Source organism: Procambarus clarkii, chromosome 92 (assembly GCF_040958095.1).
Source record: "Procambarus clarkii isolate CNS0578487 chromosome 92, FALCON_Pclarkii_2.0, whole genome shotgun sequence".
Taxonomy (NCBI): Eukaryota; Metazoa; Arthropoda; class Malacostraca; order Decapoda; family Cambaridae; genus Procambarus; species Procambarus clarkii.
The window spans coordinates 13,138,595-13,162,564 of NC_091241.1; the positions used below are offsets into that span (position 1 = coordinate 13,138,595).

The following is a 23,970-nucleotide window of genomic DNA, read 5'->3' on the forward strand; positions in this document are numbered from 1 at the left end:
CGCCAGCCTTTCCCCTCCCCCCTCCTTCCAATCCTTCTCACTCCTTCCACCTACACTACATGCATATACTGTTAAACACAATTGTGTTCTTGAATAACTAAAAAAAAATAAACTTAGAATTAACTAAAATAAAGGCATTTAAAATCGCACATACTTAAAGTTCAGTAAAACAGTTTGAAATTATCTAAGTAAAGCACACCCAACCTATTGGGTGGCCTAATCTTAATCAATCTATCTTACAGTGCTCTCATCAAAGTGCCGCGCCACACCTACGGTGCTGGTATGGTGCGGCATTCAAATAACGACGGGAAGCATTATTTGAAAATGGCTGCACTAGAGGGGAGGGAGTTTTCAGGGGCAAGGGCCAAGCCATTACAACTATATAGCACTGGGAAGGGGTCAGGATAAGGATTTGGGATGGGACGGGGAGAAGGAATGGTGCCCAATCACTTGGACGGTCGGGGATTGAACGCCGACCTACATGAAGCGAGACCGTCGCTCTACCGTTCAGCCAAGTTGCTGGGTCTGGCAGCACTCTCTTTGCCTCATTGTTCTTCTCAAGCCCCCTTCTCTCCCTTCTTTATCACCTCGCGCCTGAGTTTACCTCCTGGTGAGTGTGATGACTGAAGAGTATAACCGGTGAGGTAAACCCCGGGAGGTTTGTTTACACATGGGGGAACGGGGTCCAGGCCAGGGAATTTAACCAATTAACCAATTTAACCAATTAGCGGGCTCGTTGACCGGGAATTCCTGGCCACAGTCGATACCCACTTCCTCATAGTGTTCTTCGGTCTTCCCGAATGACCATTTCATGTTTTCTAAGGTCACTTGAAAACTGAAATATTAATAGTGAATTCGTCTTTTATTTATACACTTAGATCTTCACACAAATGTTCAAAACAAATCATATTTAAAAATGTATATTATTTTATAAATGTTTGTAAGTGCATCTATATTATATATTATCCAGTGTAAAAAAAGTATTATTATTGGTTTAAATTTAGTTGCTACCAGATCAAGTTTATATTTATTGAAAGTTGTCCAACTTTCTTTAGTTTTGAACTTTTTAGTTTCCCAACTAAATTAAATCAAGTGTTTAAAGTTAATTGTATAATTATAAATAATCATATTTATTTCTTAAAGTGTATTTTGCAAGGAGTCATGTTGTCAGACGCGCGTTAATAGCGTGGCATGATAACAACTTACAAGATACTAAAGTAGATATAGAAGCAAGAGTATGACTGAGCGCGTTAGATCAAAACACTTCTAATTCTTATATAATCTTTTCTTGCCAAACAGTGGCGCTTTGGCCCTTCTCTGACCGCCGGCGTCTTCCTGCGGTAAAATTTTCATTCATTTTTGTTTTTTATATTCACTTTGAATAATGTTTATCATGATAAACGCTCTGTTGCTTATCATGATAAACGCTCTGTTGTTTATTGTGATAAACGCTCTGTTGCTTATTGTGATAAACGCTCTGTTGTTTATCATGATAAACGCTCTGTTGTTTATCGTGATAAACGCTCTGTTGTTTATCATGATAAACGCTCTGTTGCTTATCATGATAAACGCTCTGTTGTTTATCATGATAAACGCTCTGTTGCTTATCATGATAAACGCTCTGTTGTTTATCATGATAAACGCTCTGTTGCTTATCATGATAAACGCTCTGTTGTTTATCGTGATAAACGCTCTGTTGCTTATCATGATAAACGCTCTGTTGTTTATCATGATAAACGCTCTGTTGCTTATCATGATAAACGCTCTGTTGTTTATCGTGATAAACGCTCTGTTGTTTATCATGATAAACGCTCTGTTGCTTATCATGATAAACGCTCTGTTGTTTATCATGATAAACGCTGTAGGTTATCATGATAAACGCTCTCTTGTTTATCATGATAAACGCTCTGTTGTTTATCGCGATAAACGCTCTGTTGGTTATCATGATAAACGCTCTGTTGTTTATCATGATAAACGCTGTTGTTTATCATGATAAACGCTCTGTTGGTTATCATGATAAACGCTGTTGTTTATCATGATAAACGCTCTGTTGTTTATCGTGAGAAACGCTCTGTTGTTTATCATGATAAACGCTGTTGTTTATCATGATAAACGCTCTGTTGGTTATCATGATAAACGCTGTTGTTTATCATGATAAACGCTCTGTTGTTTATCGTGAGAAACGCTCTGTTGTTTATCGTGATAAACGCTAAATATTAAATGACTAACACAGCGTAAACTCTGTATGTGTGTGTGTGTGTGTGTGTGTGTGTGTGTGTGTGTGTGAGAGAGAGAGAGAGAGAGAGAGAGAGAGAGAGAGAGAGAGAGAGAGAGAGAGAGAGAGAGAGAGAGAGAGAGAGAGAGAGAGAGAGAGAGAGGGAGAGAGGGAGAGAGGGAGAGAGGGAGAGAGGGAGAGAGAGAGAGAGAGAGAGAGACAGATAGATCCTCCGACCGATCTGTTATTAGTAATCAATCCACCAGAAACAGCAAGAAAGGCAGCTACCCACAGGAGCCTTGATCAGGCGGTCGTGCGGATCATTGACACACCGCCGCACACTTCACAATTTCAACATAATTCAATATTTTGTTTAAACGAACACTTCGCCACTTTTTAATTTAGGCTACTGATTCATTCATCCAAGAATTGTTTAATTTCAATATAAATCGCTATCCGCTTAATAATTCACTTCTCATATAATCCACGCTGACAGTCTTATTGTAAATTACTCTCTACAGTACAAGGACACAATTGCACGATTTGGTTTTGTAAGACAATTGGTTTCACAAGAGTAATACCGGTGAGGCTGCTAGCCTTCTTGCCTCGTGGTATAGACTCGCTACAGTGTGTGTTTACCCTTAAGCAACTTACAACTCACGTTCGTCAACAATCCTGAATATCCTCTCTGGATTCATACATCCATCAATCCAGCATCGAAAATGATTAAATAAAATCGTTGGTGTACACCGATCGTTTCCTCATCTGTTTAAAGGGATTGTTTTAATACAATTTCAGATGCCAGTTTCCTATGACAAATACTTCCGGGATGAAACAGCAGAGACCCGACCAATCAGGGCGCGGCTCCCCAGTGACGTCACCTTCAGCGATGACGTCACGGCATGCCCAGACAAAAACTGGTCCCCCTTACAAGCAGTAAACCCCCCCCCCCTCTCCCACAATCACATAAAATATCACACATCTCACCATTCATCTCACTAAGATGCTTGACCCATTACTAAAGATACAACGAGCGTTTAATTGCAATATATTTCGATAGTCGATTGGCATCCCACCAACTTCTTGCCTGACTTGGTGACAGCGACGCTCGCATGACTAACATTCTCAGTGAACTTTCAGTTGACTCATGATTGCTTTGACAACATTCCTCTCATTTTAAAGCAAAATATGAAGTAAAATATACAACAAAAAATGGCACAAAGACACAATATATTAGTTTGATGTTCATAAACATCCAAGACTAGATAATGTTTTAGCTGTTTTATTCTGATAAGTTGGTAAAAATTATCTGTATACTGGAGGGCAAAGCCTCTGGACCTGAGTCTGAGTCCTTAAAATTCTAAGTTCTAAGTTTATTTCGTTTCGTTTCTGCCCGAAACGCTTTGCGTAATAGTGGCTTTAGGCATTGTATGTACTAGCTCTTATCTATAAAGCCAACAAACTTTGTAAAATCTCTTTATGTATGTACCTTTGCCTAAATAAAAATTATTATTATTATTATACTATTAGGAAAGAACACACGTACACACACAGGTATTGGGCAGACATGATAACGACTTACATGATACTAAATTAGATATATATAGAAGCAATGCTCAAATTAAGAAACATTAGAACGAAAGGACATAATTGGAAACTGGAAACACAGGTGCCACCGGGATGATCTCTTGGTTATCTTGAGGTGATTTCGGGGAATAGCGTCCCTGCGGCCCGGTCCTCGACCAGGCCTCCTTTTTGTTACACACCCTTAGGAAGCAGCCCGTAAGCAGCTGTCTAACTCCCAGGTACCTATTTGCTGCTAGGTAAAAGGGGCATCAGGATGAAACCTTTTTGCTCATTTGTCTCCGCCTCCACCGGGGATCGAACCCGGAACCTCAGAACTACGAATCCGAAGCGCTGTCCACCCAGCTGTCAGGCGTCAAGATAGAAATAACTTTTTCCAGTCTAAGAGTCGTAAATAATTGGGAAGGAATAGATGAGCAAGTTGTCCGAGCCAATTGGATACACATTAAATGTAAATATATGGAAAACGAGTGAAGTGACTTCATTAAATTTTTGATGGTCAAAGGGCGGGGTTTCAGAGCAGATGATCGACCCTGAAAGCACAACTAGGCGAGTGAATACATACATACATACATACATACATACATACATACATACATACATACATACATACATACCCGAGTAAATGCAAAGTAATGAAACTAGGCAGTGGAAACAGGAGGCCAGGCACAGGATACAGAATAGGAGATGAAGTACTTAATGAAACAGACAGAGAGAAAGATCTAGGAGTTGATATCACACCAAACCTGTCTCCTGAAGCCCACATAAAGAGAATAACGTCTGCGGCATATGCGAGGCTGGCTAACATCAGAACGGCGTTCAGGAACCTGTGTAAGGAATCATTCAGAATCTTGTACACCACATATGTAAGACCAATCCTGGAGTATGCGGCCCCAGCATGGAGCCCGTACCTTGTCAAGCACAAGACGAAGCTGGAAAAAGTCCAAAGGTATGCTACTAGACTAGTCCCAGAACTAAGAGGCATGAGTTATGAGGAAAGGCTGCGGGAAATGCACCTCACGACACTGGAAGACAGAAGAGTAAGGGGGGACATGATCACAACCTACAAAATCCTCAGGGGAATCGACCGGGTAAACAAGGATGAACTATTCAACACTGGTGGGACGCGAACAAGGGGACACAGGTGGAAGCTGAGTACCCAAATGAGCCACAGAGACGTTAGAAAGAACTTTTTCAGTGTCAGAGTAGTTAGTAAATGGAATGCATTAGGAAGTGATGTGGTGGAGGCTGACTCCATACACAGTTTCAAATGTAGATATGATAGAGCCCAATAGGCTCAGAAATCTGTACACCAGTTGATTGACGGTTGAGAGGCGGGACCAAAGAGCCGGAGCTCAACCCCCGCAAGCACAATTAGGTGAGTACAATTAGGTGAGTACATACATACATACATACATACATACATACATACATACATACATACATACATACATACATACATACATACATACATACATGCACACACGCACACACACACACACACACACACACACACACACACACACACACACACACACACACACACACACACACACACACACACACACACACACACACACGGAGCATGTGTATGGAGTCTGTGGAGGCCGACTCCATACACAGTTTCAAATGTAGATTTGATAGAGCGCAGTAGGCTAAAAAATCTATACCCCCAGTTGCTTGACAGCTGAGAGGCGGGACCAAAGAGCCAAAACTAAACTCCCGCAAGCACAATTAAGCGAGTACACACGCACGCACACGCACCACGCTCGTCTCATGGTGTAAGTACACTTAGGTAATTACCGAGGCAGGCGGAGAGCGTGTGAGAGGCGACTATAATTACACTATTCTTCCATATCGTTTACCTACCTGCCCCCAGGGTGGAGGAGGGCACCAGCTCCCGCACAATCATGCGCAGTTTTCAACACCTTTACCTGAAGGCGGCCATCCATAGTGTCCAAGCCCATCCTTAAAAAATGATAGTATATACAGCAACTATTGGCCGAACGCACAAGAAATGGACTGTTGAAGGGTAATTAATCTCTGAGCCTACATCACCTGTGTGTCCAGGGGGGGGGGGGGGCTCCCTCCACACCTAAAGCCTCTTATCACTAATCTATGCTGATAATATTAAACTTTTAAGGGGCAACATATTAGTATCTTCAATAAGACGTAAGAATATTAGAATGTCCAATAAAACGACAGAATATTAGGACGATCAATAAGACGTAAAGTATTACGATGTTCAATATATATATATATATAGAAAGAAATAATTGAGCATCAAACCCACATATACAAATTTAACTACGCAAAAACAGACAAAAATACCTGGAAAATGTTATTGAGATAACTGAAAATGTGTATAATTTTGCGGCACCTTATCTTAGCGTAGAGTATAACTTAGTGTACATTTAATATAGCCAATGTACATTAAATATATCCAATTTACATAGTCATATAATGTCGTAATGTGGATAATATATATTTCATTGTCAGCACAAAGCTGATGGCGTAATATTTCAGATGGAACATGGAGATTAGGCTTCTCGTTACTAGTGATCAAGATGGTGAGTGATTAGCTTCGCCTAGACACGAATACTCACTAACACCTTCACCACCACCAATAGTTTACGTGATCCAAGATAAGCAGGATGAAGGACGTCTACGCTCATCCACAGCTGGGTTCACTTAAAAAGAATCATAACCCTTCCTCAAGCGGGCGCGCGCGCGCACACACACACACACACACACACACACACACACACACACACACACACACACACACACACACACACACACACACACACACACACACACACGCGCGCGCATTAAGCGTTATATGACAAAGAGTGCTGGGAAGACGGGACACCACGAGCGTAGCTCTCATCCTGTAACTACACTTAGGTAATTACACTTAGGTAATTACACATGCACCAAAGGTACGACCGAGTCAGTTGGTGGTTCGAACGTAGGCTCTAGATGTGAAGAGGAAAGGAAGTCAGGAGTCATTGCCATATGTGATAAACAACTGAAAGATGGGGCCCAGGGGCTGAAGCTCAGCATGCAACCGAATACAGCTCAGTTCAAACACAAACGGTTAAAGGAGTAATCCAAGAAGTGGCTACAAGAGTTCAACTGAAGCACGGGCAAGGGCATGAAGCTGGGTGCAGAGAAGTGGATGTCGGACACAAGGTACCAAGTAGGAGACGAACCCTCCTAGACTTAGAGAAAAAGATCTTGAGGTTCATATAAGAACACAAAAGTAAAAGCAAATGCAGAAGGCCTATTGGTCCGTACGAGGTAGCTCCTATTGGTCCATACGATGCAGCTCCTATTGGTCCATACGAGGCAGCTCCTATTGGTCCATACGAGGCAGCTCCTATTGGTCCATACGAGGCAGCTCCTATTGGTTCATACGATGCAGCTCCTATTGGTCCATACGAGGCAGCTCCTATTGGTCCATACGAGGCAGCTCCTATTGGTTCATACGATGCAGCTCCTATTGGTCCATACGATGCAGCTCCTATTGGTCCATACGAGGCAGCTCCTATTGGTCCATACGATGCAGCTCCTACTGGTCTATATTTATTTATATACTGTATATACAAGAAGGTACACTGGGGTTATGAGAGTGTGTTTACATTCTTGTACAGCCACTAGTACGCGCAGCGTTTCGGGCAGACCTCTACTTGTTATATAAAGCAGCTTCACTTATCACAGACCATGGTTGAACATTTCGCAAAGAGGCCTAAGTGCTTTATCAAGGCATATTACAGGCGAAATGTTATCAGCTGGTAAAGGCCTAATCTCAGTTTGGTATTTCTATTTAGCATGAAGACACCAGTAGATGCCACGGTAGGCAGGCATCACAAGTCTACACTAGTCTACACTAGTTTACACTAGTGTACACGTCCTGTGTGACCAATACTAGAATATGCAGCGTCGGCACGGCGTTCGCACCTCCCACGATCAACTAATCGAAAATTGAAATAAAGAACACAGGTTTGCAACAAGATTAGTGCTTAAACGAAGATGATTAAGATACGTGTATAAGTTAAAGGAACTCAGTCTCACAACCTACGTGGAGGGATATGATCACGACATGCAAAATTCTGAGAATGGACACGGTGGAGAAGAACAGCCTCTATAAAATGAGACAGCAATGAGCAAAATGGCAGGCGGAAGCTGTAAATGCAGATATACCGAGGAAATGCTAAAAACAAATTCTCGCCCCTTGAATCAATGGTGTTTTAGCATATTTTACAAGAGGGCCAAAACTGTCGTACTAGAAAATGGCAGCGGCTGGCGAAATTGACGTACTGTCCCGTTTTCTGTTCGTGGGTCCTCTGGTTGGTTAGGATAAGGCACTTTATTTATTTTATTTATTTTATTTTATTTATTTATAGACAAGAAGGCACATCGGGTTGTGAGAGTACATAATATCGGTGTTCGTACATTACTGCATAGCCACTAACACGGGCAGAGTTTCGAACTTTAGTAGGATACTTTTTTGACTTTGGGACTGGTCGCCAGAACGGGCTGGTCAACAAGCGGACTGCACTGAAAGAAGCCGTGGAAGCCACCTCCATCTATATAACATCAAGGCCAGGTACAACAAAGAATTAGAACTTAAGAAAAGATAAAACATGCCGTAATAGTTAAGATGAGATCGTGCACACACACAGGCAGCCTGGGGGATAGTGGCAGGGTGTGAGGCGGTCCTGGTGTAGAATGATTCAGGTATTATTCACTTGTTGCACTCTGGAGTGACACGACCTGGTAACCCACAGTGGCCCCCCTCCACGCTCTCACCAGCACTATTTACCGTGCACCACATGTGTACCTCCCTCCCCTCCCCCCTCCCCCTCTCTCTCCTCCAGCGAAGTGACGTCTGGGAGGTGATGGAACAGGCACACCCTAGAACTCCATCACCCCTTCCCTCCCTGTACACGTTGTAACACTTGCTACTCCACAAACAACATTTTGCTAGCCGCGATGCAGAGAAATACCAAACAACATGCAGGTACACAGTTATTTTTCAGGTTTACGCCGATGTGCCCAGGCTATTTGTGGCAGAATTAGCAGTCTGTGGGCCGCGGCTGGTACCGTGTGAAGTTATGCATAGTCTAGCCTATCAAGGCTCCTCCTTGCGAACACAGCGTCCTATGCTGCGTCAGAAGTCAACACTTTAATACTTGTGGCTGTATCTTCAACGCCTCCCAGGAAACAGTACCAAAAACCCCTTTGAGCAACAGGAAAAGAATAATTAGTCTTGGGAAAAAGCAAGAACGGCGGGGACGCCATTGCTGGCATTTAAAGATCTTGGTGTCGCGTTTCGCATTTAATTTATAATGATATTTGGGCGTTTATTGGAGGAATTGGTTATGGGAACTTCAAAAGGGGTGTCGTGAATGATGTCAATACATAGCATGGGCATACACTGCTCGGGGTACTTGCGTAACCGTGCCATGTAGTGGTTGTGACACCAGACACGTTTGACACTCTTATCTCTACTTCACTCTCGGGCTGAGTGCCTGCTGGGGTGCCACACGTACGATCAAAAGTAAAAAAATTAAAATCGAGAGATTCTACTTAAACTTCCACCCGCACTTCCACTTAGTGTCACCGAACACTAACAGAAAACTGGTTAGGATTGTATCGTGTGATGTATACCAACATGTGTACCGCCTGCCCTCATCTACCCCAACATGAAATCAGGCCATACGCATGTTTTGAACATGAGGTTGGGCTTTACGATCGTACTAAACATGAGGTCTTGTTGTGACCCATTCATGAGGTCTTGTTGTGTCCCATTCATGAGGTCTTGTTGTGTTCATGTCCCAGCCATGAGGTCGGGCTGTGTGCATGTCCCAAACATGAGGTGGCGCTGAACGCACGTCCCAAGGATGAGATCAGGCATTATCTATGAAGAAGCTCTGAAGGGAATGCAAATAAAAAGTGACGTCATGGGCAGCGCTGCCAGACACCAAGTTGTTATAAACTATACAATAACTTGACCTAACAATGCTGCGCACTACTTCCTAAAATAGCCTCTTGAATGAGCGTAACATCGGCCACTAACATCACAGGTCGCTGGACGTACAGTCTTTTAAGCGATAAATCTTGTAACTGATAACACTTTCCCTTATTAGACAAAAACTATCTCGCTCTCTGAACGGTAATCATATTACGGGCTCACCATAGCCCGTGCTACATGGTCACTTCGTTGTGAGTAGCTAAATCTAAAACAACAACAACAATTATAATAGTCACATAGAACAGTAACCACTATAGCCACCCAGAATAAAGTCTTGGCATGTTCTTAGTTGATTTCGTCACTTTCGTATTTAGTCACTTTCGTGACTCACCGCCGCTGAATGAGTCATCACATGCTGTCACTAACAACACTTTTTCGGTGTCTTAAAGAAGTTGGTAAAATTGAGGTTCAGAGCATTTAATTATGATGACTGTTCTCACTGTTTACCCAATGGAACAAATATGAATTCAAGAATTAAGAGACGAAATGATTATTACGAAATGTCGAAATATGAGCAAATTAGCCACGAAAAGCTCATATTTTGCTCAATTGTAATTCTCAAAATCATAACAAAAACAGAAGCAATAAAGCTAACCTCTCTTTGTCCTAAAAAAAAATCCTAGGCCTAACGTACACAATCATAGAGCTAATTTAGTACATAATGTGCTGTACTAGGCTTTGGAAAAGCTAATTTGACTATTGCCATCACTGAAGGACTGTCTACACATTTTAGGACAAAACCAAGACTTTTTTTTTTTTAGGTGCAACACTACGTATTTTGTGCATTAGTAACTCCAGGTACAATAATTTTCCATGACACGTTGGAAATATTGAATTACATGCAAATTAAAATTACATACAAGTGTATATATCATATCTAAAACACTCCTACATAAATACAATACCTATACAGGTCAACAAAAGCACCAATGATTTATAAACGGGGTTCCATATCAAGCCTAATATGAGTCAGTCAGGTAGGGGTTCCCTGTCAAGCATAATATGTCAGCCAGGTAGGGGTTCCCTGTCAAGCATAATATGTCAGCCAGGTAGGGGTTCCCTGTCAAGCATAATATGTCAGCCAGGTAGGGGTTCCCTGTCAAGCATAATATGTCAGCCAGGTAGGGGTTCCCTGTCAAGCATAATATGTCAGCCAGGTAGGGGTTCCCTGTCAAGCATAATATGTCAGCCAGGTAGGGGTTCCCTGTTGAGCATAATGCCAGCCAGGTAGGGGTTCCCTGTCAAGCATAATATGTCAGCCAGGTAGGGGTTCCCTGTTGAGCATAATGCCAGCCAGGTAGGGGTTCCCTGTCAAGCATAATATGTCAGCCAGGTAGGGGTTCCCTGTCAAGCATAATATGTCAGCCAGGTAGGGGTTCCCTGTTGAGCATAATGCCAGCCAGGTAGGGGTTCCCTGTCAAGCATAATATGTCAGCTAGGTAGGGGTTCCCTGTCAAGCATAATATGTCAGCCAGGTAGGGGTTCCCTGTTGAGCATAATGCCAGCCAGGTAGGGGTTCCCTGTCAAGCATAATATGTCAGCCAGGTAGGGGTTCCCTGTCAAGCATAATATGTCAGCCAGGTAGGGGTTCCCTGTCAAGCATAATATGTCAGCCAGGTAGGGGTTCCCTGTTGAGCATAATGCCAGCCAGGTAGGGGTTCCCTGTCAAGCATAATATGTCAGCTAGGTAGGGGTTCCCTGTCAAGCATAATATGTCAGCCAGGTAGGGGTTCCCTGTTGAGCATAATGCCAGCCAGGTAGGGGTTCCCTGTCAAGCATAATATGTCAGCCAGGTAGGGGTTCCCTGTCAAGCATAATATGTCAGCCAGGTAGGGGTTCCCTGTTGAGCATAATGCCAGCCAGGTAGGGGTTCCCTGTTGAGCATAATGCCAGCCAGGTAGGGGTTCCCTGTCAAGCATAATATGTCAGCCAGGTAGGGGTTCCCTGTCAAGCATAATATGTCAGCCAGGTAGGGGTTCCCTGTTGAGCATAATGCCAGCCAGGTAGGGGTTCCCTGTCAAGCATAATATGTCAGCCAGGTAGGGGTTCCCTGTCAAGCATAATATGTCAGCCAGGTAGGGGCTGACATATTATTACCTTGCTACAGTAATTAAAATGTCTGTACAGACAGGTTGACAATTTCAACTATAATACCGGCCACACGTATTTTATATAAAATAGACAATTATTATTATTGTATATATATATTGTATATATTATACACTGCTCAAGACTGGCACTAACCATGTGGGGTGTCCGCTGGAGCTGGCAGAGCGGTACGACACGTTTTCCACACTGCTCACCGCGCGTACGGAGCAGTGTTCACTTCTCTTTTGGTCACCACTGTAGGTCACCACTGTAGGTCACCACTCTAGGTCACCACTCACTACAATACATTTCCACCACTAGTATATTTGTGCTCCTGGTTTTAATACACAAATAAAATCTTCCTTAGCAAATATGTGCATTCATTCATCAAAAATTATTGTTATAAAAGGGAGAAAACTTGTGGTCACTATTGATGGGGCATCATGCTTAACTTTTGTGTATGTTGTCTGTAGACATATAGCGGCCAGGGAAGCCTTCCTGGTGAATGAGATGAGTCAGGGAGGCGCACCTTGACGTGAGTCACTGAGGAAGACCTGAGCAGGAGCAGGAACTGACCTCACACCGTCACAAACACACACATACTGAAAGCCGTCTTGATGGACCAGGCCTCTGCACCCGCCCACTGGATCTCCAACTCCGTCTTTTATGTTACCTTCTTTGTAATATTCCAAGCTATCCCCGGTCTCATATTTCATAAATTATTAGCTTCTTTTCCCTCCAATAACTGGCCCCTACAGGTGATAGTAGAGAAACATTGTTTATATTAATAAGCTCGGCGTTGTACTCCTTCATTCATATGACAATGTGGTATTATGGGGCGAGTTGCCAACGGCCTCCACACAACCTCGGGCATGTCATCGAGTATGAATTTGCTGTAATTAACCTTCAAGACAATCGCCACATTGATTAAAATACAGTATCATGACTGTATGACGCTATCAGTTCAACTATCCATGAGAACAAATACACAACAAACTATAAACTGGGCGTCAGGGCTACACCACAACTTGTACTTTCACCCAGACGCATCTGGCAAATACCGTCGAGTACCTGAGACTTATGATAACATGGCTATCTATCTCACTATTACCTACGTACAAATGTATGATGTAGCTGCTACTTACCTCATGAGCTACGACTCGTGTTGGCACGTAGAAACCCGAGAAACATCAAGCTGTATAACCAATATATGTTACTTAATTAAGGATTAGTATGTCAGGGTTGTGCTGAGCAAGGTCTCCCAGTACCTACTTGTGTTGAATAGCATAATGGGTACACTCTCCAGGTCTTGTGTTGTGTTGGCTACACTCTCCAGGTCTTGTGTTGCGTTGGCTACACTCTCCAGGTCTTGTGTTGCGTTGGCTACACTCTCCAGGTCTTGTGTTGCGTTGGCTACACTCTCCAGGTCTTGTGTTGCGTTGGCTACACTCTCCAGGTCTTGTGTTGCGTTGGCTACACTCTCCAGGTCTTGTGTTGCGTTGGCTACACTCTCCAGGTCTTGTGTTGCGTTGGCTACACTCTCCAGGTCTTGTGTTGCGTTGGCTACACTCTCCAGGTCTTGTGTTGCGTTGGCTACACTCTCCAGGTCTTGTGTTGCGTTGGCTACACTCTCCAGGTCTTGTGTTGCGTTGGCTACACTCTCCAGGTCTTGTGTTGCGTTGGCTACACTCTCCAGGTCTTGTGTTGCGTTGGCTACACTCTCCAGGTCTTGTGTTGCGTTGGCTACACTCTCCAGGTCTTGTGTTGCGTTGGCTACACTCTCCAGGTCTTGTGTTGCGTTGGCTACACTCTCCAGGTCTTGTGTTGCGTTGGCTACACTCTCCAGGTCTTGTGTTGCGTTGGCTACACTCTCCATGTCTTGTGTTGCGTTGGCTACACTCTCCAGGTCTTGTGTTGCGTTGGCTACACTCTCCAGGTCTTGTGTTGCATTGGCTACACTCTCCAGGTCTTGTGTTGCGTTGGCTACACTCTCCAGGTCTTGTGTTGCGTTGGCTACACTCTCCAGGTCTTGTGTTGCGTTGGCTACACTGTCCAAGTCTTGTGTTGCGTTGGCTACACTCTCCAGGTCTTGTGTTGCGTTGGCTACACTCTCCAGGTCTTGTGTTGCGTTGGCTACACTCTCCAGGTCTTGTGTTGCGTTGGCTACACTCTCCAGGTCTTGTGTTGGCTACACTCTCCAGGTCTTGTGTTGCGTTGGCTACACTCTCCAGGTCTTGTGTTGTGTTGGCTACACTCTCCAGGTCTTGTGTTGCGTTGGCTACACTCTCCAGGTCTTGTGTTGGCTACACTCTCCAGGTCTTGTGTTGCGTTGGCTACACTCTCCAGGTCTTGTGTTGTGTTGGCTACACTCTCCAGGTCTTGTGTTGTGTTGGCTACACTCTCCAGATCTTGTGTTGTGTTGGCTACACTCTCCAGGTCTTGTGTTGTGGTGGCTACACTGATGAGACAGTCCCTGGACCGTCTGAGTCTGTCTCAACAGTTCCTGGACCGTCTGGGTCTGTCTCAGCACAGTTCCTGGACCGTCTGGGTCTGTCTCGGCACAGTTTCTGGTCTGTCTCACATACCTTTGGGTTATATGTAATCAGGAGCAGACAGCATTTTATTTTATTGATTTATTTAAAAATTTCCAAATACTGTACAATGGATTATACATATATACCACCTCTGGGCTGGAAGAAGGGGACCCTTAGCCTCGGAGAAAAGCACACAGAACGCATTAGAGGGAATTTTTAGGTCCCCTTCAATACTGTTTCTATGTTCTTTTATCCTACCAACCCCTTCCTGTTATGCATATATATATATATATATATATATATATATATATATATATATATATATATATATATATATATATATATATATATATATATATATATATATATATATGTCGTACCTAGTAGCCAGAACTCACTTCTCAGCCTACTATGCGAGGCCCGATTTGCCTAATAAGCCTAGTTTTACTGAATTAATATATTTTCTCTAATTTTTTTCTTATGAAATGATAAAGCTACCCATTTCATTATGTATGAGATCAATTTTTTTTTATTGGAGTTAAAATTAACGTAGATATATGACCGAACCTAACCAACCCTACCTAACCTAACCTAACCTATCTTTATAGGTTAGGTTAGGTTAGGTAGCCGAAAACGTTAGGTTAGGTTAGGTTAGGTAGGTTAGGTTGTCGAAAAAACATTAATTCATGAAAACTAGGCTTATTAGGCAAATCAGGCCTTGCATATTAGGCTGAGAAGTGAGTTCTGGCTACTAGGTACGACATATATATATATATATATATATATATATATATATATATATATATATATATATATATATATATATATATATATATATATATATATGCGGAAAATCCACAGAATCTGTGGAGTCTCTGGATTCTCTGTGCGAAATATCTGTGGATTTTCCGCATACAAATGATCAGTGTTTAGTGATCGTCAATTGCATATATATATATATATATATATATATATATATATATATATATATATATATATATATATATATATATATATATATATATATATATATATATATATATTGGTGTATACTGGCAGCAGGTTTTCTTTCAAACATGTTTCATTGAATATGACCGCATATTCTGTATTTATTATTTTCTGGTTTAGGGCTTCTATCCCTCTAACTATTTTCTTAGCATCAGGGCTTAATTGAAATAGGAGTTCTCCAAAACTCATTTTCGTACTTTTAAGGTGAAGAAAAGAAGTGATTTACTATAGAGTGTATTACACTTATTTGTATAATTTGTATGATTCCTAGGAATCACATGAGACAAGCCCATGACATTACTCTAACAAGAGAAATGTTGAACAAGAATACTTGCATAATAGACAAAACCCAAGATTCAAGAAGATTACAAATTCTTGAGGCAATTCACATAAGAATAGAGCGACCTACCATGAACACCCAAATCACGGAACTATTTACTCTACCCACCATGAGAGTAAGGACAAGACAAGAACATATCGATGCCAACACAGAAGACAATGTCCAACATAACAGGCCAATTACACTGGATTAATCTTTGTGTTTAGATAGGAGATGCCTCGTATGGGCCAATAAGCCTTCTGCAGCCTCTATGTTTCACCTCACATTTATCCCCTATGTATCCCCCCATGTTTTCACCTTCATTGTATTATCACCTGACCTAATGCGGGTATAAAATCAACTAGTATTGTAAGATCTGTTCACTTGAGAATGAACCATGGAGGTTCGAAACGTCGTGCAAATTATACAAATAAGTGTAATACACTCTATAGTAAATCACTTCTTTTCTTCACCTTAAAAGTACGAAAATGAGTTTTGGAGAACTCCTATTTCAATTAAGCCCTGATGCTAAGAAAATAGTTAGAGGGATAGAAGCCCTAAACCAGAAAATAATAAATACAGAATATGCGGTCATATTCAATGAAACATATATATATATATATATATATATATATATATATATATATATATATATATAAATAATATTATAATTCAGTGGTACATTCTGACAAGGCCACTAACACGAGAAGGGTTTTGGGCAAGTCTTAACACTAACACAGTAGCCAAGGTGCGCACTGTCAGCTTGTAGCGACTTACAGGTTACAAGTTAAACAATCTTAAACAAATTAATAATCTAAGAGATTGAGATATATATTATTAAGTTTGTAATGATAAGCAAGTTACACGGCGAACAGTCAATTATAAACAAATTATTATTGATAAGTAATTGATTTATGCATTGAAGGTTTAACAAGTACAGTACATTGAACTACATATGTAGTAATTTAGACTAGACAATATGTTGTACATAACATGTAGTAGGCAGGTACTTACAATTCACATCCACGTAATGACTACAAGTGGAGTTACAGGTACGAGGCTTCCTGGGTTTGGTTTGGGTATTGGACTTCAAGCAACTAGCTAGCAACCGCGGCCAGGCTTGGTAACAATACCACAATAACTTATACCGACCAACCAGTTCTGGACACAGAACTCACAGTGTAATATACACCGGTAAATGTATATACCCCTTGTGCTCTCGGACACATTAACAACTTAGTTTCCGTAACACGAGGAAATATTTATGGACATTATGTCCTCCATAATGTACGATAGTGAGGGCATTGTGTGCCTTTTGTTTTACTTTGAAGAAAAATGTAGGTTTAACAATTCGTTACTTCATTAGATAAGGGCATTGTGACGGGAAAGCGCCAAGCCAGAATGACTATATAACACTTGCAAAGGATATGAGGACAAGGAACTGGGAAATGAAGGCAAGGAACGGGAATATGAGGACAAGGAGCTGGGATATGAAGACAAGGAACCGGAATATGAGGACAAGGAGCTGGGAAATGAAGACGAAGAAGCTTAGGATGGGGCGGAAAGAACAGTGTCCGACCACTTGAACCATTGAGGGAAAAAACGCCGACCTGCAGTAAGCGAGACCTTCGTTATACCGACCAGTCCAGAGTTCCATACATCAGGTCTCTTGCTTACAATATGGTGTGTTTAGTCGGACAAGGAAAAAGCATAATTACTTTCTCCCATCAAATTACAGCTGCGTTTGGTGCATTGTTGGTCAGTGGTTCGTGCTTGGGAATACTTCCAATAACACAACCTTTAAACTCGTTGGACGATGATATATTCATGTAGTCACCCATCAAGTTGCTTGCCAGACCCAAAGGTTCTTAACGTGGCTGATCAAACGTTGAGCACATCATTCTTCGCTGACGAGGCTTCCAATTCATCTTTATCAAAAGTGAATCTGCAAGATGTAAGAAAGTATTTAATTGATTTCGAGACACAACGTATCGTGTTGCATCCTACACCATCGCCAAAGTGCACAGAAGCCCAGCCACGGGAGCACAAGGTGCACAAGACCAACCCGCCCTGTTAACAATGAAAACATAATTGATGATGATAAGACTGTAAACAATGTAAACAAATGCCTATGGTAGCTGCTATGGTTGGAGTGTACACAATGTACAAGTTTGTACACGTATAATGCTGTGGCAATTCTCATCCAGGGTTGCCAGATCTAAATTGCTGAAAGTAGCGAGCTGACGGCCTAAAAGTAGCGAACTTGTAATAAGAGTAGCCCAATTTTTTTTAGTGAATGATATGGGTTTCAAAGTAATATATTTTGATATATAGAGTACACTACACGATGTTAATTGTTTTATTAATATTATTTCTGCACATACACACACACACATATATATACTGTGTATATATATATATATTATATATATATATATATGTCGTACTTAGTAGCCAGAACTCACTTCTATGCCTACTATGCAAGGCCCGATTTGCCTAATAAGCCAAGTTTTCATGAATTAATTGTTTTTCGACTACCTAACCTAACCTAACGTTTTCAGCTACCTAACCTAACCTAACCTATAAAGATAGGTTAGGTTAGGTTAGGTAGGGTTGGTTAGGTTCGGTCATATATCTTCGTTAATTTTAACTGCAATAAAAAAATATTGACCTCATACATAATGAAATGGGTAGCTTTATCATTTCATAAGAAAAAAATTAGAGAAAATATATTAATTCAGGAAAAGTTGGCTTATTAGGCAAATCGGGCCTTGCATAGTAGGCTGAGAAGTGCGTTCTGGCTATTAGGTACGACATATATATATATATATATATATATATATATATATATATATGTCGTACCTAGTAGCCAGAACGCACTTGTCAGCCTACTATGCAAGGCCAAATTTGCCTAATAAGCCAAGTTTTCCTGAATTAATATATTTTCTCTAATTTTTTTCTTATGAAAAGATAAAGCTACCCATTTCATTATATATGAGGTAAATTTTTTTTTATTTTAGTTAAAATTAACGTAGATATATGACCGAACCTAACCAACCCTACCTAACCTAACCTAACCTATCTTTATAGGTTAGGTTAGGTTAGGTAGCCGAAAAAGTTAGGTTAGGTTAGGTTAGGTAGGTTAGGTCGTCGAAAAACAATTAATTCATGAAAACTTGGCTTATTAGGCAAATCGGGCCTTGCATAGTAGGCAAAAAAGTGCGTTCTGGCTACTAGGTACGACATATATATATATATATATATATATATATATATATATATATATATATATATATATATACATATATATATATATATATATATATATATATATATATATATATATATATATATATATATATATATATATATATATATATATCATGTTAAAGACTGTACCTCTCTCAACCAGTTTAAGATAAAAATTAAGCACTACCTAATAAATTCCCTGTAACCTACCTTACCCCTATATTGTCAGCCCATGTCTGTTATTTTTAAACAATGCTGTTTGTCGACCTAATTGTATTCTTGTATTGTGATTTGTGTATTTGTACTCACTGAATTTGCGCGCCCCTTGAGGGACTTGAAGTAAAGGGGGGGGGGGGGGTAGAAATAGCCTAAGCTACTCTATCCCTTTGAGATGTATTTTTTCATTGTCTCAATAAACATACTTGAACTTGAAGAGTGGACTTTAATGTTTTTTCGGCAGCTTTATTTCCTTAGTTTCTGAGCTGTTTTCTTTACTGTGTATGTTGTAATAAACTATTCCTATATTTACAGTTGTTTCTCCCTGTGAAGATTATTAAACAATGGTGATTATAAGGGCGCGGAAGTTCAGCCTGGCCAGGGCCGCCAGCAGCCCTTGGGCCCGCCCCGGCAGCTCCCAGTCTTTAATTTGGCACCTTTTTGGCACCTTTGTGGGACCTTGGTATAAGCCTAACATGTATATACACACTGGCTGCCTGTCCCCCTACACAATGATTTATTATTACCTATTATTTTGTCATTTAATTTAAATATAAAAAAAATAATTTATTTAATTATTATAGTAAGTACTTAATAATTTATTTAATTATTATAGTAAGTACTTAATAATTTAATAATAAGTAGTAAGTACATAAAAATGATTAAAATGTACAGTTTAGTCATAGGAGATTCCTAGATTGGAATTCACTACCAAATTTCAATATATCCAAGTATTTTTAGCGTGAACTGCTGTTATTATATGCATAAATTGTTGTTTTAATAATATTACGCTTATCCACTTGGGCTGGACGATAGAGCGATGGTCTCGTTTCCTACAGGTCCGCGTTCAATCCCCGACCGCCCAAGAGATTGGGCACCATTCCTTTCCCCCGTTCCATCTCAAATCCGTATCCTGATCCCTTCCGAGTGCTATATAGTAGTAATGGCTTGGCGCTTTCACTTGACAGTTCCCCCACCCCCCTGAATAATATTACGAGAGCAGTATTTACGGGCTATTCATGCCCGTGCCACCTCTTGGGTGGCTTAATCTTCATCAATCGAGAGCAGTACGTCCTAACCAGACGTTATATGATGATATCCTGAACAGTTGATAAATAAAAGTAATTGCGGAACTCCAGTTATCTAATACTTATCATAAATGGTATAAAAACCTTATTATAAGCCAAGGGATTCGTAGATCAGTGTTTAAAGGGAATTCGGAAGTAATAATAACACAGCTGATGCCATCTGTGGGCAGACGAGAACACTATCAACTGGCAGGTCAATAGTGGCCATAAGATACAGCTTACGCCATCTGTTGACATCAAATTACACTTATAACAAATTACCCTGCAAAATACAACTAGCGCCATCTCTTTTTTTTCCAACGCACTATAAATAGCCGAACAGCAACCCATAAGGCGGGTTGTTGTGCTCGGGTAGGAGGTTCCAAGCTCCGCCCCAAGATGGTACAAGGCACTTCTGGGAACAAAATTCAAACTGCTCTTAACATACTTGGTACAACCTGTCACAAGTTAGGCTTAGTTATAAATGCAGATAAAACCAAATACGAGTATAGGAAACGAAGAAATATAACACTTACTCTAAATGGTGTGGAACTGAGCCGTGTTCAGAAGTACAAGTATCTGGGCATGTATGTTGGATACACATGTGAGAGTAAAAATGCTGAAATAAATCATATCAGCACCTTATGTAAAGCCCGTCTGCATCCTCTAAAAGCACTGGCTTTTTCTGGTAAAGGTGTTGGGGTACCTATCTTGCGGATGTTATACATAAGCACTGTTCGATCCCTGATAGACTACGCAGCACCCGTATTGTCTTACACAGGCCAAGGCAGAATTAAAAAAATAGAGCTGATACAGAACGAGGCTATGAGGATTATTCTTGGATGTCAAAGAAATGCAATGATTGAAATAATGAGAATGGAATTAAATTTACAGAGTGTGTGTGATAGAGTCCGTGACATTAACACTAGAGTATCTATTCGTTTCATGCGGAGAAAAGGAGGGGATAAGCTGTTTGAGAGCGTTCAGACCTGCTTGAGTGACGTACACACTTCCAGGAAACTGAGGGAGACACGCTACACGAGGGGATTAGCTCATGACCTCAGGGAATACGACGTACTTGACTGCTGTAAACCCTCTCGACAGTGTAATATGTCTGCTCCCTGGAAAGTACAGAAAATAGACGTCGAAATTGTACCCCTCAAGGCGAAAAAGATTCATGAACCGGGACAATTACGGTGTTTGTATGGAAGCATGATATCTCGGTTACCAAGAGGCAACAGTTTACATGCATATTGCGACGGGTCGGTGGCGAAGGATGGCAGGGCCGGGTGTGGTGTCCTAATAAGGGATTATACGGAGTTTGGGACTGTGGACAGGATAATTGAACTCCGGCTTAGTAATTATATATCATCCACACAAGCTGAACTGCAGGCCATTCTGGCGTGTTTGGAGGAAGTACGTCATGACGACAAAAATGTTTTTGTATTTGTCGATAGCCGAGGAGCACTGGAGTCCTTAAACAGTCGAAACCCAGTCTTCATGTCTATAGTTGAGGACTGTAAGAGAAGAATAACTGAGATACAGCTGAAAGGTTATAGTGTGAAATTCATGTGGATTCCATCTCATGTTGGAATAGTGCTCAACGAGGTGGCGGATGACTTGGCCAAACGTGCCACATCAAAACCACAAGTTGACATTGAATGTGAATTCACAATGAGACAAATAAGAAGCAAAATCAGAAATATTCAGGCACAGGCGGGAGTGGAGAGGAGAGAGATAATGTATGAGAGTAGTCAAACCATGCAACACTACATGTGAGTCAAAACACCCATTTCACTTATGGTAAAAGGAGAAATGCTTGGAGTGACTCTGTGTACATGCGGCTCAGGCTTGGGTACAAATATTACTGGGAATATGGGTTAGATGTTCATGATAATGACACGAGGTGTAAACTATGTGGTATGTTAAGGTCTCACACCCTGGCCCATTATGTTCTTGATTGTCCGTTGATTAATGTATATAGACACACTGAGATAAGGACTGTTCCTGAACAAATAGCCTGGATGTGTCACAACGGAAAGGTTGATGATATTCTTGAGAGATATAAGAATTTTGCACCAAGATTGTAATATTTTGTTGAATTATCTGCATGTCTCTTGCAAATTGTCTATACAGTATACCTAGGTCATAAAAGTATTTGTGTGTACGTCTGATAACATACTCCTTGTGAAGGAGGAAATGTATATGTTTACCTCTCAGAATGTTTGGCAATATGTTTATTTGTGATGTGTGGCTATGTATATATTAACACGTTGTACTGAATGGGGTGAGAATAGCTTGAGCTACTTCATCCCTTTGTGTGTATTTTACCTCAATAAACTTATTTCAATTTCAATTTCAATTTCAAATGGCAGGTCAACAGTGGCCATAAGATACAGCTTACGCCATGTGTTGACATCAAATTACACTTATAACAAATTACCCTACAAAATACAACTAACGCCATCTCTATTTTTTCCAACGCACTATAAATAGCCGAACAGCAACCCATAAGGTGGGTTGTTGTGCTCGGGTAGGAGGTTCCAAGCTCCGCCCCAAGATGGTATGGTGTGCATAATAAATGGCATATCATTGGTAGATATTCTTTGTTGACATTCACACAACAGCCAATCACAGGAAGGGATCAGCTAAAGGCTCCATCCACTTAATAAATCATCTTTATTCAGCACACCATCCTTGCTTATGACATTCTGCTTCAACTTTAATCTACCTAAAAAGTGAAATGTTAAGTATTTAAAAGTATTATTATAGTGATAATTAAATACTGCAGGATGTAACAGGTGTTACAGAAACATGGGTTGGCTACGTAACTTGTGACGTTATTATTGGGGGTTGCCTTGACACAAATAATGATACACTGCTCTGTCCTCTTATTCCAGTAAATTATTCAGTTAGATGGAGATTTCTGTCAGGTGCAAAACAGAAATTGTTGTTCTTTTTCACAACAACCTTGTTGTTGTGCACAAGGACCTATTTTTTAGTTAAAATTTTATTCATAAAAAGAGTGTTGGTATTCCCCGCAACAGCCAATCACAGGAAGATATTTCTGGAAGCTCGGCCTCCTTATGGACTCAGCACATCGCTCTAGCTCATGGCTCTCTGTTTCATCTCTTGTATATACAAACTATGACTTTTTTCGATTACTGTTATAATTAATAATATGAGATATAAAAGTTTTTACACAAAATGGCTCAATTCTGCCATTAAATGGACTTTGTCTGGTATACATACAAACATACACCAATTTATTACCATTCATCCATTATTAATTTCAAATGTAATGTATACTGTCTAGTTTTTTCCTCTCGCCATTACTTGGTGCAATATTTGAAAGTTGTCTATTTATTTATCGATCTATCTATTATCTTGTATTTTTATTTACAAGTTTCTGTGCTTGGAAGAAAACTCTGCATTGAATTGGGACTAATTTATTAAATAATATTATTTAGTATTAATTAATATTTACAATTATTATTAATTACAATTATTTATAGCTTAGTTACTTTCATGTAACTCGCAATCGTACATTCTTAACATTAATAGCCCAAATTAGTATATCTTGCTTTTAAATTAGGCCAAAAAGTAGCAAGTAGCGAAATTAAAAATTTGGGAGCGCGGGGCTCTCAAAA

At 40.7% G+C, this 23,970-nt stretch overlaps 3 protein-coding genes across 6 annotated transcripts in view; all 3 read right to left on the bottom strand.

The window, feature by feature from the left end:
* LOC123775022 (vascular endothelial growth factor receptor 1) overlaps positions 1 to 12,539 on the bottom strand; it is a 122,418-nt gene extending 109,879 nt beyond the window's left edge. For all 4 annotated transcript variants that reach the window (XM_045769771.2, XM_045769772.2, XM_069319379.1 and 1 more), the window contains exon 1: positions 12,084 to 12,539. The gene's annotated coding sequence lies outside the window, so the exon portion shown is untranslated. The remainder of the gene's footprint in view (positions 1 to 12,083) is intronic.
* LOC138359662 (serine-aspartate repeat-containing protein I-like) lies at positions 10,013 to 17,629 on the bottom strand. Its single transcript, XM_069319078.1, has 3 exons — positions 17,525 to 17,629; positions 13,200 to 14,115; positions 10,013 to 10,044 (listed from the first exon to the last, which is right to left on the bottom strand). The coding sequence occupies exons 1-3, from the start codon at positions 17,627 to 17,629 to the stop codon at positions 10,013 to 10,015; spliced, it is 1,053 nt and encodes a 350-aa protein (XP_069175179.1).
* The window catches only part of LOC123775024 (platelet-derived growth factor receptor alpha), a 48,440-nt gene continuing 41,154 nt past the window's right edge, over positions 16,685 to 23,970 (bottom strand). Inside the window, exon 25 of the mRNA XM_069319390.1 lies at positions 16,685 to 17,733. Coding sequence (XP_069175491.1) covers positions 17,670 to 17,733 — 64 coding nt within the window. The 3' untranslated portion in view covers positions 16,685 to 17,669. The remainder of the gene's footprint in view (positions 17,734 to 23,970) is intronic.

Bases quoted from the DNA above. Each gene is read 5' to 3' on its own strand.
- LOC138359662 (XM_069319078.1), bottom strand. From the start codon at position 17,629: ATGGGTGACTACATGAATATATCATCGTCCAACGAGTTTAAAGGTTGT. The intron at 14,116-17,524 runs GTAATTTGATGG...TGGAGAGTGTAG, and splicing joins ACAATGCACCAAACGCAGCT to CCAACACAAGACCTGGAGAG. The intron at 10,045-13,199 runs GTAGGTACTGGG...TTGTTGTTTTAG, and splicing joins CATTATGCTATTCAACACAA to ATTTAGCTACTCACAACGAA.